Source organism: Poecilia latipinna, unplaced genomic scaffold, assembly GCF_001443285.1.
Source record: "Poecilia latipinna isolate Pla-1442-1.1 unplaced genomic scaffold, P_latipinna-1.0 Scaffold581, whole genome shotgun sequence".
In the NCBI taxonomy this organism is placed as follows: Eukaryota; Metazoa; Chordata; class Actinopteri; order Cyprinodontiformes; family Poeciliidae; genus Poecilia; species Poecilia latipinna.
This window is the reverse complement of record NW_015113197.1, coordinates 340,363-357,013: the sequence shown is the minus strand read 5'-3', so window position 1 is coordinate 357,013 and position 16,651 is coordinate 340,363. Positions and strand designations below refer to the sequence as shown.

The window sequence follows — 16,651 nt, the reverse complement described above, 5'->3', positions numbered from 1 at the left end:
TATATTAAAACTACACTGAATTAAGTAACCGTCTCATTTCAGATATCAGCGGCATCACCTGTCACATGTTTTGACGCCCAAGCAGAAGAGGGCGCTAAAGCAATAATAATGAGACACTTATATTTGTATATCTAGTGATTTATATGTAGTTTTTATTAACATTTGTAAATTCAGTAAACAGGTCACATAATTGTGAATACTGGCTGCTGTTTCTGACAGATAATTAAAAAGAGGGAGGAAAAAAAAGGCCCACCCGCTCCAGCGGAGCTACTTCCGCTTCCTGCGGAGCTCCGCTAGAGTCTGCAGTCAGACTCCTCTCTCTCCTCCGAGCGGCTCCACTGCCCGTGGTTCTGTCTCTGTTTCCCTCTCTGTCCCCCTGACAGCCCGGCCGGCCGGGACCATAGCCAGACACGGTGAGGTGGGGGTGCGGGTTCTCTGTAACTGAACAAGCCGGTGTTTTCTCCGTGTCCTCTGTTTCCTCCGGGGTTCTCCTGTCTCCGGATTGGGGCTCCGGACTGGCGAGCTGATGGTGCCTGAATGAGCTAACCTCCGGACTGTCCTCACAGAGCCGCACAGGCAACGCCGTCTCTGGGACTGGGACTGTTAGTGGGACTGCAGGTAAGAGCTGCAGCAGACACACAGCTGGATGCTTCAGTGTAGCATGTTTAGAACCGAAGCGGGTCCAGCTGCTGGCTGTCATGGTAGTTAGTGTCAAATATGAATGAAAAAATGCAAGTAAAAGCTGAACACTTTGAATTTATATAAACAGTTCTAGGCACTTTATTGTTAACTCTTTGCAATCTGGTCTAAAACACGTTTAAAAATAGTACTGTGTTCAGAAAGAAAGTTAAAAAGATTTTTTTTTTTTTTTATTTACTCGCACACCGGGACAGTCCCATTAGAGGATCCATGTTTATCTCCCCCTGCACACCGTGAGGGGGATGGGATGATCAGGCAGGGAAAAACCGGTTTAAAGCTCTCTGCTGGAGACCTGCAGCAAAAAAAAAAGGCGTCTTGGGTTCATCACATCTCCATGACAACCATTAGGCTCCATCTACATGCCATCTGGTTTCTGTGGTGTGATGCCTGGGAAAAATATTTTTCTTTCCTACCATCACAAACGTAGGCATGTGGAGCTTCTAACCTCAGCCGGAACTGAGACTCAAATTTAGTTCTCTGGGTGTTTCTGGATGATTATGTAGAAAAATAGCTTATCCACATCTTTACCAGAGCTGCCAATAAATGTAGATGGAAAGAAGGAATATTTTCTATTTTTGTGTGCATCGTTTATACACAGCCCTGCAGTTTGTACTTTCACTTTTAGAAGTGAAGGTACAAACAGCTGACCTCCAGTCAGTAAGCATCAAAAGCAAACATCATTTGCATTCATATTACAACTGAACAATGTACTGAATCACAAAAGTCAATCCAGTATTAGTCAATGATTGCAAACAACTGCCTGGACACCATATTTGGTAGAATATTACAATATATTTCATTATAACACCTGGAGTGTTGCTTTGATTCTTTCATGTATGTTTGAGAAATCCTTTAATCTCCATGGCAACCATTTGGCTGTGGAAAACTCCCTGGTGGACATTTGAGGACATAGCTTCTCCTCAGAGCTGCAGTTTCTGATTCTGCCTGTCAGAACAGCCCTCCTCCATGACTCCTCCACTCATCTCCTTCAGACTAGCCAGCAGCAATTAGCAACACCTGGTGGAACGACGCATTAGCTGAGCTCTTATAGGAGCTACTTCTCAGTGGAACGCTGGTAAAAAATATTATTAAAGAGTCAGTAGAGGAACCATGTTGTGATGACGTATTGATGGCAGAGTTTCAGAAAGAGCAGGATTTTTTAAAGAGACACAGACCCAATTTCAAGGCATTGAAATATGAAGTTTAATTTTTTTTAAATCACATTTCATATATATATAGCATTTTTATAACAACTGGAGTTAACATTGTTACTTGATTGTGCTATGAAATTATTTTATTTGGCTGGAAAATACATAATACTACCCCTTTAAGAAAAGTGGTGGTGGTGTTGCTGCAGTCAGATGGGTCCGATGGGAGGCGTCAGGAAGGTTCCTCTCCAGACGTCTGGCTGATGTTTGCTGCCACCTGGCATTCAGAAATCACCGATCAACCCGACCGAATGTTCACCTCCATGTGACCTCTGGTCAAGGTGCTGCAGGTCTGTCATGAAGCTCTACACAGGAAGTGTGTGTTCAGACATCTCCCTTTCATTATTCCTTTCTAACAGATATCAGGAGAACTTGTTTTAGAGTATTTGCTACAGAAACAATTGTGTGTGTGCTTTTAAACCCTGCAGCCAGCTGGTCACATGAACCGGAGGTCATCTCTGCATCATAGCACAGATGTTCACAAGACATTTTTTCTCATTCTAGGTCTGTTTTGTGGCACTGAATGTTGTTGTTTCTGTGAACACAGGAGGACAATAAGCACCAAAACAAACCAGTGTGCCCCTACTGATTTGTACCTTTCACTCCTGATTACATGAGATTCTGATCTCCAGCAAAGTAAAAGTCAAGTCCCTAGTGTTTGTTTTTGTGACTTGGGTGCAGTTCAAGTCCAAGTCTGGACCTGCTTTACTTAACAAAAGGTTCACATGATGACATACTTCATGTTTCTTACAAGTTAGCTAGGTTAGAAATAATTGCAAGCATATAATGAAGGACAACTCAGTCTGGGTCCATCTAAAGGTCCTGAATTCCTAACAGGGACCCGGCCTGGGTTCACATAGGAGGGTTGTTTTCTTTGATATGCACTTCTGTTCTTGTCTTCAGAGCCATTCAGGGGGATTTATTTGTAACTGCAGCGCCTCTCTGTGAAGGAGAGCGTTCAGTTGCCTTCTGGGAATATTCTTTTTCTAGGAGGAAATAATTCAGTTCAGTACTTTGTGGATGTGGAAATGCATGAATATGAATTGATTTGCATGTTTTTTTTGTGCTGGGTATATTCAGACCCAGTGTGTGGTTGAGTGCTTTGTTATAAAGGAAGCTGTCTGTTAGCATTAACTTCATAGCATTCTTCTGCAAAGATCCAAATGTTTGTTCACAGGAGGTTATAAATGTGAGGGTTTGTTGGTGATCATGTCGGAATGGCCTGCGATGAACCTCTTCCCAGATGTTCACTCATCATTTTCTACCAACTTTAAGCAATTTTTTTTCGTTGTTTGTTGTTTTTTTAATGAGCTATTTAGAAATAAAGTTATTCTTTGGATTAGTAGCTGGATTCATATTCAACACAAACTTTAAAGGCTTTATCTCACAACTAGGCACAAGAAATGAAAGGGATTTTGACGCTTCCTTAACAGTTTGTGAAATAAATGTATGTATGACACTTGAGGTCACCAATGGGCAGCATGGAGAGAGGAAGTGCTCAGTTGTACACACAGCAGCATATGGCTCTCTGCTAAAGTGTAAACAATGAGGAGAGCTGCAGTGTTTTATTGGAAATAGACTGAGGATTATTAGGAGGATCATGCTGTTGTGGGGATGTACTGACACTTTGCAACAATGTCAATCATGCTGAGGCACCATGATGGACTTCAGAAATGAGGGATAGCGGTATTGAACCAAGTGACTGTGATTGTTTTCCGAGGTTGTTTTTGACCGTGTAGCTATGGCTTCTATTTGTTCAAGTCGAGCTAATTTGTCTGTGGAAGTAGCACAACTAGCTGGGGCTAATAAACAACGAAATTTACAAAAGTTAGAAATAGCTAGCTTTGAAACTTATCCACACCTCTTTCCTCCTGGCATGTTTTTGATTTGATCAAATTTGCCTGAATTCACAGCATTTCCTCTCAAAACAGAGCGGACTTAAAAGTGTACAAAAGTCTAGATGCTAACCTTTTTTCCCTACAGGGTAAGCTAAATGATGGTGGGGCATTTTCTCTTTGGTTTCTAATGATTAGTCGCGTACCTTCACCATAATGCAATATTTAATTGTATCTTACTAATCTTACTTATTTATGAAGTATTTGAAAATGAATCTCCTTACCTTGTAAAAAGTGTTCACTGCAATTTGATAAATATGCCAATTGTCAGTCCTAATGATTGATGGAGCTATCCATCGCCGTCTTCTGTGTCCATCAAAAGGTTTACAATAAAATGACAAGTTTAATTTGCACATTTGTCTGTTTTGTGCTGTCAACCACTCAGCACCCTATGACAATTTTTACAACAAAATCAACTAAATAAATGCGATATTAGGCAGACCAGAGTTTCCTTTTGTTGTCCGCACTAGAGTCCGATTGTGCATTCTCACCTCCCCATGTGAACCGGACTTTATAGACATGTGTGATGTCATGTGCAAAGGGTCAATGACCCACAAAACTGGAGCTGACTGAGCAGTTGATTGGTGATATATTCTCATTTGTAGTCAATTGGTATTCATGGGAAATAACCATTTTGCAGTTGCAATGTTTAGATATTTCATTATTAATTAATTAATCATGTTCATCGTGCTAACGTAAGTATAAAGCATGGTTAGGTCTCTTGGGGGCAGTGTAGATATTTACAGAGTGATCCCAAACTCTGTTCCTTATGGCTGCATATTTACCAGGATGGATTATTTTTCCCTCGTTGTTTCTTATAATAAGACTGAAAAATATGACTGTAGATGCTAACAGGTGTTAGCAGCCAGTTGAGAGCACAGCTAATGAGCTCCCTAGCCACCACAAATACTGGGAGTCCACTGTAGCTTCTAAAAACTATGCAGCAGCCCCAATTAGTTCTGTTTCTATCTAAAATCAGAATAATCTAAAATGAGAATAATTGCTGTCTCCATAAACATTTTTGTTACTTCTTTGCTCTGCGAGACATCTTCTGAAGATGTACCTGTGATTGTAGGAAGGTGTGTATTCTGTGCTCTTACAAGTTTACACTTCCAGCGTCGATGTGTAAAACTTAGGTTGCAGTGATGTCATTTTGAGCATCTCTCTCTTTAACCAACAGGTTTCTTTGTTTTCTCAGAACTCCCAGGTTCAGTGGTGAGATGCAGTCTAAAAATACCTGCTAAAACGTCGCCGTTTCTGCCAGGTTGTCAAGTGCTCCCAGGGTTTCAACATTATTAGTGTGAAAAGTCCAAATCTTTCATGAAAAGTGTTTGCATTCAGACGACAGTGCAGCTGAAAAATAGAATTTAGCCAATTGTTCATGTCAGTGTGGACAACATGTTCTTGAGCTGCTCCTTTTCCCTGATCGTAAGTTATAAATATGGCATCAAGAATGAAATCTATTTCTGGGTTTTACCTGTTTTTGTGTGTTAGTTTGACATCCAGACAGCCGTGTCATTCTTGGTGTAAAGAATGACACGCCTGCTCAGACTGAGGTGCATGAAGATGCACTAAATAATGAGAAACAGGACAGAAAAGGGTAGTACCCGTGCTAACACCAGTGTCCTCCTATAAACCAGTGTCTTTCAGTGTGTATGCAGGAGACTTGGACACCGTGGTGGAGACGTGTAGCTCTTGTTTTGGTGCTATGTCTCCACATGCTCCTCCTGCTCTGTGCTGGAGTCATGTTCTACAGGGGTTTTTGCCGACATTTCATTTTCTTCCTTTTTGTCTCTGTCACTTCAACATTCAGCAAAAAGCCCACACCAGCCCATGTACCCTGAGAGGAAAGAGACAACTTAAAGCAGTGTGCTATAAATCAAGTACTTACCCTTAGCTTGCAATAGACAAGTTGTCAGACATGTGATGTATCAAACATGGACCATGGGGGTTTTCTCACACTCACTGGCTGTTGTTATCAGGCAGCCAGTGTTTTTTTCCCGTTTCTTCCTCTAGAGCAGATTGCAAAGCTTTAGCAGTCTGTCTGGACATGAAGAAGAAAGGGATGCAAAGTGAGAGAACGGGTATGAGACTTGTCTTGGTACAACCCGGTAACGGCTGCTGGGCCATTAATCCTCCACGGTGTCACGCTGAGGTCCAGGCAACTTGATCCAAGCTGACAGGCCATGTTCAGGTCTAGACATAAAAATAACATCAAATAACGACACACTGTCACGGTCAGCAGGTGTCCGGAAGGAAGAGGAACACTGGTCCAGACTTCGGCTAAACACTCAGCTCCGAGTTGACCACTGCTTTAGGGAAGCTTTTGAGCACTTATGGAACTAACTGAAATATAGAAGCTATGGGGATTTGGTGTAGAGACAAACAGTTGGAGGGCTGGAGGAGAGCAGGAAATCTGGCTGTGACCGTGCACTACTCCCCTCCCACTGGACCCTCTGCCGCTGCTTTCCAGGATTCTGATTAAAATGCACCAAACCCTCCAGGCTACCAAGCACTAACTCTGTCTGATCATTACAGCACTTATCATCTCCACACTAACCAAGCAACCATTGTGGATCAATTTGTTCTTCCTCTTCGTACAAGTTGATGTCCCTAGATCCAGGGGCCTGTGTGCTTACAGGACATGCTCTGTGATTTGTGGATCTATTGGAACAGGATGTACAACTTGCAGCATTCACCTGAGGAATGCGTAAAGCATGAGGCTCAGTTTCTGTCGTGATCCTCATGCAGCCTTTTCGAATCCATTCACTTCTTTCCAAATTAGCTCAGTTGTTGGCCATCCTGATCATTTTATTATCTGCATCAGATTCTACTGAGCAACGTTTGTCAGATCAGTGTGACTCTGGAAGACCTTTTGATGCTTCATCTCCCAGATTATGTATCATCAATGCATGGCTGCAGTTAATAACTTAAATATTAGTTATCGTTATAATTATTAGTTTAAAAATAGCTTTGTTTGAATAATTTACTGTTTTACCATTCATTTTTGTATTTTGAGGTGTACAAAAAATCCCCAGTATCCTAAAAAAGAAAATATTAGTTGAACTCTAAACATTTGGTCTTGCTCTTGGAGCATCTTCATCTTGGTCTCGGTAGGTTTGGTCCTGGTCGTGGTCTGGAAGTTCTGGTCTTGGTGTTGGAGGATGTGGTCTCAGTCTAGGTCCTGGAAGAGCCGTCCTTGACTACCCATTGGGGAGTAGACTGATAACACAGGAAATATTTGGTCATTAACCACACTTCTCAGTTAAATATTCAAGATGACCATCGAGATGTGAACCTTTCTGTTGTCTTTCATAAACCCAGCATTTCATTGCTTCATTCTTACTGTGCCTGCATTGTGCCTGTGTGTCTCCATTGAGTTTGAACTAAAAAGGTGACCCTATTGCCAGTGACATTGCACTTGCATGGATGTCAGAAATAGCTCAGGGACTGAATGGAAAGAGTAAGGAAGACTGCAGACTGGTAGTGCTGTGAGAGCAGCAGCATGATGGCAACATGGGCAGAATGATTCAGTGTATGTGCTAAAGGGGCATTTTGTTCAAAGCTTAGTGAATTAATTAATTAAGATTTCAGTGTCCACAATGACTCTTACCTTAGTTTAGTTTGAGCCCCTGCTGAGAGACCAGCTTCTGACAGACACTACGACATTATTAGTGTGTACTAATATCATTATTTATCATTATTAGTGATTGCATGATGATGAATTGAACAGAATAAACTTGATGTAAGTCTGTTTAGCTAATTAGACTAGCACTTAAAGGGATATTTAGCATGCCAGTTGCTTTGTGTGTTCAGGCAGCTGCTGGCCATTAGCTGTTCCTTTGATTTGGCGTCTCAATGACTCACTTGTTCTCTCAGTATGCAGATGAGGAGAGCAGAGAGCAATGTTCCTTGCTGTGCCTGCTCGCAGTCTCATTTGTCCTGACATATCAGAGTGGACATAAGGTGAGGAGAATAGGTTTGTAAAAATAAAGGGAGATTGTTTCCAAAGGTGAGAGCTAAGACCACACGATGGATGTCTGAATCCATCTTATATAAAGATGGAATATGGTCTGTGTATTGATTTGTTGGTTTTGCTTCACTAACATACCTACACTGTATTAGTGTCTTGCCCATTTTTACTCAGAGGATTGATTCAGATTCAACAAACATATTTGTTGATGTTTTTCTTTAGACTGGTATTTACTCTCCTTAGCTTACAGACTTATCCACATTCATTGGTACCCCAAATTGTAAATGTGCTAAATTAATTTCTCTCTTATAGAAGTAGCATAATCTCACACACAAAATGGGAATATGAATCAGAGTTGCACAATATCAAGAAATGTTTTTTTTATTATTTACATTATAGCTTAAACCACTTTCTCAATCCTGGTCCTTGTGGCACACTGCCCTGCATATTTTAGATGTTTCCCTGCTTTAATTTGCCTGATTCAGCTGATTACAGTTCAGCAAACTCTTGTTAATTGAAATCATCTGGACTGAAACAAGAGGATCAGGGTAGGGGAAGACTGGCTTAAACCTGATGCAGACATGGATGAGAATTATTCCTCAGTTTCCTCACACTATCCCTTCTTTTCCAATACACATCGCCACCAAACATAATTTCAGGGCCAAATATTATCATTATGCAGAGTGTAAATGCCTGACAGCTGAAACGTTAATGAAATATAGTATTCTACCAAATATTGTGTCCCAAGCAGTCGCTTACAATTATTATATTGGCTTTTGTAATTCAGTATATTGTGCAACTGTAATATGAATGCAAATTATATTTGTTTTTGATACTTACTGACTGGAGGTCAGTTGTTTGTGCTCTGTTACATCTAAAGGCAAACTACAGGGCAGGAAGGAATTATGTACAGCTCTGTTTAGATATGCATAAATGATGTATTCATGTGTAACAGTCACAGAAAACGTTCCTTCTTTTCATCTACATTTATTGGCAGCTCTGATAAAGACGTGGAAGCAGCCTCCAGATTAATTCACATTTTATTACAGCAGCAGCATAACATCTGTTAAGTATATTTATTCAATATTTTAAAAACTAATCTCGTTTTAAGGTTGTTGTTTTTTTTTAAACCAAATTAGCAGTGACAAAATTATTGGCACCCCAGCTGTTCTACACTTTATTTAACCTCTTGTTTACTGTTGAACTGTACCAAGTCTTCCAGCAGGTCCATTTCACAGCATTGTAGTATAAAGAAAGAGGTAGATTTTATTAATCTTTCTAGATTATGGGAGCCAATGTCCAGTCCTTGAGAGTTTCCATCCTGCAACTTTTTGATGCCTTTGTCAACAAGCTGTTCAGTATGATGATGCTACTGCAATAAGGAGCTTTTTTTTTTTTTTTTTTTTTTGCTGTTCTATAATGGGATACCAATGAATTTTCCCTCATCTCTATATTCTCTTCTTTGTTTCAGGTCATTGTTTGGCAGTTAATGTTTTGCCACTTCCCTCTGAGGTTGGAGGCCAGTTGGAGTTGGGCGCCGGGTCCTCAGTGGCTGCAGTGATGCGAGCTTCTGTGGCGGGCTGCAGGATGAGCTTTGGTGCACTAATTAATGGGTTACTCGTCTCCGTGATTGCAGCCCTACTTTGGAAGTACTCCAAGCTAAGCGAGCATGCAGCCTCACTGGAGGAGGAGTTGCATATGACACAGCAGTCCAAGGAGCTCTCTCAGGCCCGTATCGACTACCATGTTGCCCTGCAATCTCTCCAGGAACATGGCACCCGCATGGTGTGTACTGGCAAGATGCACACCGACCGCATCTGCCGCTTTGACTATTTGTGCTACTCCTCCGAGGCAGAGGAGTTTGTGTTTTTCCACTCCAACTCCTCTGTCATGCTGCCTAATCTTGGATCTAGGCGCTTTCAACCTGCCCTACTAGATTTATCCTCAGTAGAGGATCACAACACCCAATATTTTAACTTTTTAGAACTCCCAGCTGGTGCTTTAAAGTTCATGCCCAAACCTGTTTTTGTACCAGATGTGACTCTGATCCTCAACAGATTCAATCCGGATAACCTTATGCACGTATTCCACGATGATCTTCTCCCTGCCTTCTTTACCATGAAACAGTATTCCGACTTGGACGATGAGGCACGTCTCGTGTTCATGGAAGGCTGGGGTGAAGGGCCGCACTTCGACCTCTATCGACTTCTCAGCAGCAAGCAGCCACTTCTTAAAGAGCAATTGAGGAACTTTGGAAAATTAATGTGTTTTACTAAATCTTATGTTGGTTTGTCCAAAATGACCACCTGGTATCAGTATGGGTTTGTTCAGCCACAGGGGCCCAAAGCCAACATTTTGGTTTCAGGGAATGAGATCAGACATTTTGCCAAGGCTTTAATGGAGAAAATGAACATAACAAAGCAGGACGAGGCAGAGAAGGATGGAGGAAGCTCAGAGCAAGAGAGGGAGAGAGACAAGAAAGATGAATACATCGCTGTGTTTAGTCGCTCGACCACAAGATTAATTCTGAATGAAGCAGAGCTAATAATGGCCTTAGCCCAGGAGTTCCAGATGAGAGTGGTTACAGTATCCCTGGAGGAGCAGTCTTTTCCTAGTATCATCCAGGTGATTAGCTCTGCTTCCATGTTGGTCAGCATGCATGGAGCTCAGCTCGTCACCTCAGTGTTCCTCCCCAGAGGTGCAACTGTGGTAGAGTTGTTCCCCTTTGCTGTGAACCCAGAGCAGTATACTCCATATAAAACCCTCGCCACTCTACCAGGCATGGACCTTCACTACATTTTTTGGAGGAATTCTAAGGAGGAAAACACTGTCACCCATCCAGACAGACCGTGGGAGCAAGGCGGCATTGCCCACTTAGAAAAAGATGAGCAGGAGCGCATCCTGACAAGTACGGACGTCCCAAGGCACCTGTGCTGCAGGAACCCGGAGTGGCTTTTCCGGATCTACCAGGATACTTTGGTAGACATTCCGTCATTCCTCAAGGTCCTCAAAGATGGCATGAAGAGTAAGCCTAGCCTGAAAAAAACAAAGATAGCCACCACAGTTCACCCTGGCCGGGTCAGAGAAGCCCACTGTCAGACATCAGTACAAACCCCTAATGAGGCCAAACTCACAGTCTCTTGGCAGATCCCGTGGAATCTAAAGTACCTGAAGGTGAGAGAGGTTAAGTACGAGGTATGGATCCAGGAGCAGGGAGAAAACACCTACATGCCTTATATCCTTCCTCAACAGAATTACACTTTTTCTGAGAACATAAAGCCCTTTACTACCTACCTGGTGTGGGTGAGGTGCATCTTTAACAAGAACCTCTTAGGTCCGTTTGCAGACGTTCTAACATGTCGGACCTAATAATCACAGAGCCACCCTGTCAATTTCTACAACCTCACTGGAAGGGGCTGCTTGATTAGATTTTGATTAGTCTTGGTAAATAAATGGTGTTAAACAGATCTTTGCAGTTCCAGGACAGACAAAGCCGACGTGAAGACTCTCTCCGTCTTTACTGGAGGACTCCTCTGCTACTGGGTGATGAAAACTGAGAAGTTTATTTATTACACTTTCAAACTCCTCTACTGATAATACAAGAACTTAAATGAGCAGATGTATTTATGAGAAGAATATTATGAGATTTTAGGATTAGTCTATACGCTGGATTCTACCTTTTAGAGTATGCAATGTAGCTTCTGTGTTGTAGGTGAAGAGATGTTATATAGATAATCAAGGTTTTTTTTACATTTTTCTGACTTGTCTGAAGTGTGTGTGCGAACGGATGATTCCATAAATTACTCATAATGTACACAATCCATCCAAAATCAAACCAACTTGTTCTATAAACTTAGTTTATACCTGCTGCGTTTACTTGTAACTTAAATAAACTTTGTTTCATCTGTCAGATGGTTTGGAAATGTACACAGTCAGTCCTTTAAAGTATTTGGAAAAAGTTTCAGTAAAAGATTTTAGCCCATGCCACAAAAATCCTTCTTTTAAACTCTATGTTCAGATACGTGTAAAGCACTGCCTATTCTTAATTTTGTTAAATGTTATCATTTATCTTGAAGTGAAAAGTACATACCTCCCTATCTGGTTCAGTGTTTTTTTGTTTTGTTTTCTTGTCTCATTTAAATATTTCAAATCATCAAATATTAATATCTGATACAAAAAAAAAACAACCAGAGTGAATACAGAAAAGACAGTTTGCAAGTAATGCTTTTAAAACTTATCCAAACCAATAGTTTACCTACCAAACATAATGACTGTTTCTTCCATCCTTACCAACAACTGCCATAAAGTGTTTTTGATAACTGGTAATGAGTCTTTTCATCATTGGAATCTAGACTTTAACTTGGCCACTCCAAAAGGCCTTTTTAAAAGCATCAAGAAATTGACTTGCTGGTGTGTTTTGGATGCTAGTTCTGCAGTATGTGCTTAAATTCAATATCACACACTGTTTGCTAGACCTTCCAGCATTTTTCCTACCATTATCCAATGGAGGTGCCCCATGAACATAACCGGCGTCCGCTCATAGAAGATCGACATAGGTGTTCACAGTTAGGTTAGATCACATCGTGACATATTTCTGATCCTGCGTGGTCGCTCCGCTACTTTGAACTCTAAACTCTCAAACTAGGTTTATAGTTAACTGATTAGCTTATGGTAGCCTATGGTGGCCTTGTGCAGCTGCCAGGGCCCTGCTCGTGCTCCTCCGAACTTTTGTAACTTGCTGTGGGTCACTCATTTGGAGCAGGTTAACCTGTACCGATATTTGTAAGAACCCTCTACGAGGGCTCATTTTTGGAAAATATTACACGTCTAACATAAAAGCCACACCGCTTGCTTGGCAAACTTAAAGTGTAGACTCAGCATCCTGGACGCCTCCCTGCTGAGGCGTTCCAGGCACGTCCTACTGGGAGGAGTCCCAGAGGAAGACCCAGGACACGATGGAGGGACTAAGTTTAACGACTGACTTGGGAACACCTTGAGATTTCCCCAGATGAGCTGGCCCGAATGGCTGGCGAAAGGGAAGTTCATTTACCCAGGCTGCTGACCCCGGGTACATGTAAAGCAAGTGATAGATGGATGAACATTGTTACTACTAACCATCAACAGTTTTCCCTCCCCAGTGACAGTGGTCTCTGTAATGAAATCCGATAGTTACTGAGAAAGAAAAAGATGCAATAGATAAAGACTGAAAGATAGAAAGAGACTGATGGCAAAAAAGATATATATACGCACAGTTCCCCAATGTTATATTGAATATGTAGACTTATTCAAGACATGTTTAAGTACTCCTTCAATTACTGCTAAATATATTTTGTTTGTATTAATGCTCATTACATTACAGCAATCAATTGTTCTACAGAGTGATTATTAAAAGACAGTAGGGGCAAATACTGTTTACAGCAATGTACACTTTAAATATCGAACACTAAAGTACTTTCTTTTTCTTTATTTGGTGCTAATCAAAAATAATAGTCAATCAGTTTTTGTGCAGTATTATTTCACCTGGCAGTATTTAGTATTAAGCGATGCCTTCCTCGACTCCAGTCTGTGCATCATTTTCATCGTAATAAAACTTGCCAGCCTCACAGGTTTCCTTTCAACTTCATGGTTGCCTGTCAAATGTCATCATTTGCCGATAAATTGCAGTGTCGTGCTTCTCCTTTATGTCATTGAATTAAAGTGTTTAGTAAATGAGATTTATCAAGATATTTCTATGGAAATATAAGATGAACAAAAACACTGCCACCAACATAGGTTCCTTTGGTTAGTGCATGTTTAAGAGATTATTTGAAGACTTTGCAGCAAACGCAGGTTGTGGTGGATTAGATATGTGTCTGTGCTGTTGGTTAGTTTTCTTTGTTTTCCTGTCACTCCTGTAGACATGAGTAAAACCAGAATGTCTGTTTTCTACACTAGAAATAGATGGAATTTTTTCCCCAAGACCTGTGAATTAATAAATAGTTTTTTGTTACACTATGTGTCTTTGCCTGTTGAATGAGTTATTTAGTGTGTACATATATAAATATTTCATTAAGAACTTTCTTCTACAGGCATTACCAATTATTTTCTCAAGACATTACTGCAGTCTACACATCCTACCCCTAACACTGAGAGGCAATAAATCTTAAAATGTGATCAAAAATACTTATTCAGGTGGAGCTCTAATAAAGCCCGGCCTTTGTTGAACTGAATAAGTTTACATAGTGGAACAAAACATTAATAATACGTTTTATTTGTAGGCGCCTTTCTTGACACTCAAGGTTACCTTACATAATTTAACATAAAAACAAACACAAAATTGAAATACATAGTAACATTGAAGTACAATTGAAGATTTAAAAAGACAATGCGATTACAATCAAAGAGTGTAATCTACCTAAAACAGATGAGTTCTGAGTTTGGACTTGAAGTGTGGCAGAGTCAATGTTACAGAGATTAGATGGGGAAAATGTCTTATTCTGAATCGTTTGTATTTTAAAACTTGATATGGAAAGAAAACAGTAATTGACTTTCAGCTTTTCCTTCCTGTCTCTGCCTTCTGCTTGGGTTGCTAAATGATCAGTGCTACCACCTATAGGTCAAGGCAAAAAAAATAATAAAACGAGCAAAAGTGGCCTGTTTTGATCTCACTGAAGAACAAATGTATGAATACATGAGGATCAGGACTTTCTCTCATGCAGTGGAACATTTTTGTACCTGTAGATTTAAAAATCAATCAAAAGTACGTTTTTAATAACTGTTTTTCACACCGTCTGTTTCTTTTATGCAATGCATAAGTGATTTCTTAAAGGTGTTTTGATTTTCTGTCTTTGTTTTGATAACCTTTAGATATACTCATCTACAAATGGTGCTGTCGAAATAAAATTGCCTTGCCCAATAATAATGCTCATGCTTTTCATGTCAGAAATTACTGACATATTCTCTCAATGCCTGTATTTACATAAATACATGTAATGAACCTTCTATTCCCTGCATAATTTTGCGATATCAACCAGTTCATTCATGTTTTCCTTCCAGGCTGCATTATAGTAATCTTGTTAAATGTGCAAATGTGGTAATTCCTAAACAACAGCATGCAGGAGAAGCCTCAAAATGACAAAGTGACCCACATATTACTCCACCTGGAAACACCTCCAGGAGACGGTGACACCATCGTGAGTTCACCAACCTCAGCCACAGCAGGAGACCATCACTCATCTGGTCAAGTAGACAGCAATAAAACAACACTACACATCAATCCTCTTCATCTCTGGAATCAGACTAATGGTCTGATATTCCCTTCTTTTCAGAAGCCTCCCGTCAAACAGAAGAACAGACATTACTAGAAAATAAACCTTCCCATTTCCTTGTTTTGCTTGAGAGTCTTGAGAAGGAAAACAAATAAAAAGGAGTGTTAACCTCTTGTGGTTTAGTGACACATTAGGTATAAAGATATACATTTATTTTCAGTTAATGAGTTGACAATAAACACATGATGTTTTCTTTTCACCTCTTCATCAGGTTGAGAAGCAAGCAGCAAATTCAGTTATAGAACTGTCAGGACACAACAGAACGCCAAATTATGGCAACACCGCCATCTAGAGTATGAAAAGAGAAAAACAGCAGTATGATGGATTCTAGTGTGCATTCGTATCCGATGTGTTTGAGACATTAAAAAGTTTGATTCCAAATTACCGTAACACAAAAGCGTGTTTAGATAATGTATGTAAGGATGATGTAATAATTAGAATAATATGGAAGAAAATATAGTTTTATTTTTAGACATTGAGTTCATAACATTATGTATGATTTTTGTTTTAGTTTATATTCAGCAGCAAAAATTTTACCTTCAAAAAGTAGCCTGCAGAAAATGTGGTGACTCAGATTAATTTTTCTGAGCAATTTCGTATTTCCTCTCTCTCTCTCTCTCTCTGTGTGTGTGTGTGTGTGTGTGTGTGTGTGTGCGCGTGTGCGTGTGTGTGCGTGTGCGTGTGTGTGTGTTTGTGAGTACGCGCTTGTGCGTGCATGTAAATTCTGCAAATATATATCAAAACAAAGAAAATAATAATTTATTTCAGGAAAACACAAACCAAACACATCCCATTGGTCATCAGTAGCCCACCAGTCAAACGCGTGCACATCACAGAGAACCAGTTCAGGTAAAAACAAAAAACAATAAAACGCCACTTTATTGGCAAAGAAGGCCCAACAATGTCTCTACTTTTTGTGAAAATCAAAAATAGCAGAAGCTCCAGTCTCAATCTTTACCTCGTTTTACTGTACTAGCAAGGAATCTGTTCTTATCAACTGCATCACAGTGTGGCTGACACATCTCCAGTGCCAGGTGGTCAGCAGAAGAGATCTTTGGTGCCTCGTTCTCTTCCCTCTATTACAAGACTGGCCCAAAAAGCCACAAAGCTTCTTGGATAAATCAATTTTATGTGCTGCAATCTAATTAATTTGTGACGTGTATAAGGGGGTATTGTGTTTACAACCATGACCACTAAGTTAAAGTGAAGATAGGGTGGCTCAGGAGGGATGCTGGTCTGATCTCCTAGATGGACATATCTGACTTTTCGTCTCTGGATGTCGCTGTGCGCTTTACACACAATAACATGTGTCAGGTCTGGGAGGAAATTATGCAACACCACAGAGACATAAAGTGTAATGCTTATCATCACATTGGAGGACATATCGATAAAAATATGGGGTGTTGTGCTTCACGTATCCCTAGAACACATTTTAAAATCAAAATTACAACGTCATTACGCGCTGAACATTTGTATTACATTTGAGCTGCTTGTTTATCCTGCTGCGGTCTTTTACCATCAAAAGAGTCCGTTTGACGTCAAAGCTGAATGCAGTTGATGATGCTCCTT

General features: G+C 40.4%; 1 protein-coding gene across 1 annotated transcript; it reads left to right on the top strand.

Annotated features, from left to right (window-relative positions):
• The first annotated feature begins 54 nt into the window (after nt 1-54).
• On the top strand, nt 55-13,002 carry pomgnt2 (protein O-linked mannose N-acetylglucosaminyltransferase 2 (beta 1,4-)). The gene is made up of 2 exons (XM_015042227.1): nt 55-618; nt 9,247-13,002. Exon 2 carries the CDS (start codon nt 9,336-9,338, stop codon nt 11,142-11,144), a length of 1,809 nt encoding a protein of 602 aa, XP_014897713.1. The 5' UTR covers nt 55-618; nt 9,247-9,335; the 3' UTR covers nt 11,145-13,002.
• Nucleotides 13,003-16,651: the final 3,649 nt, after the last annotated feature.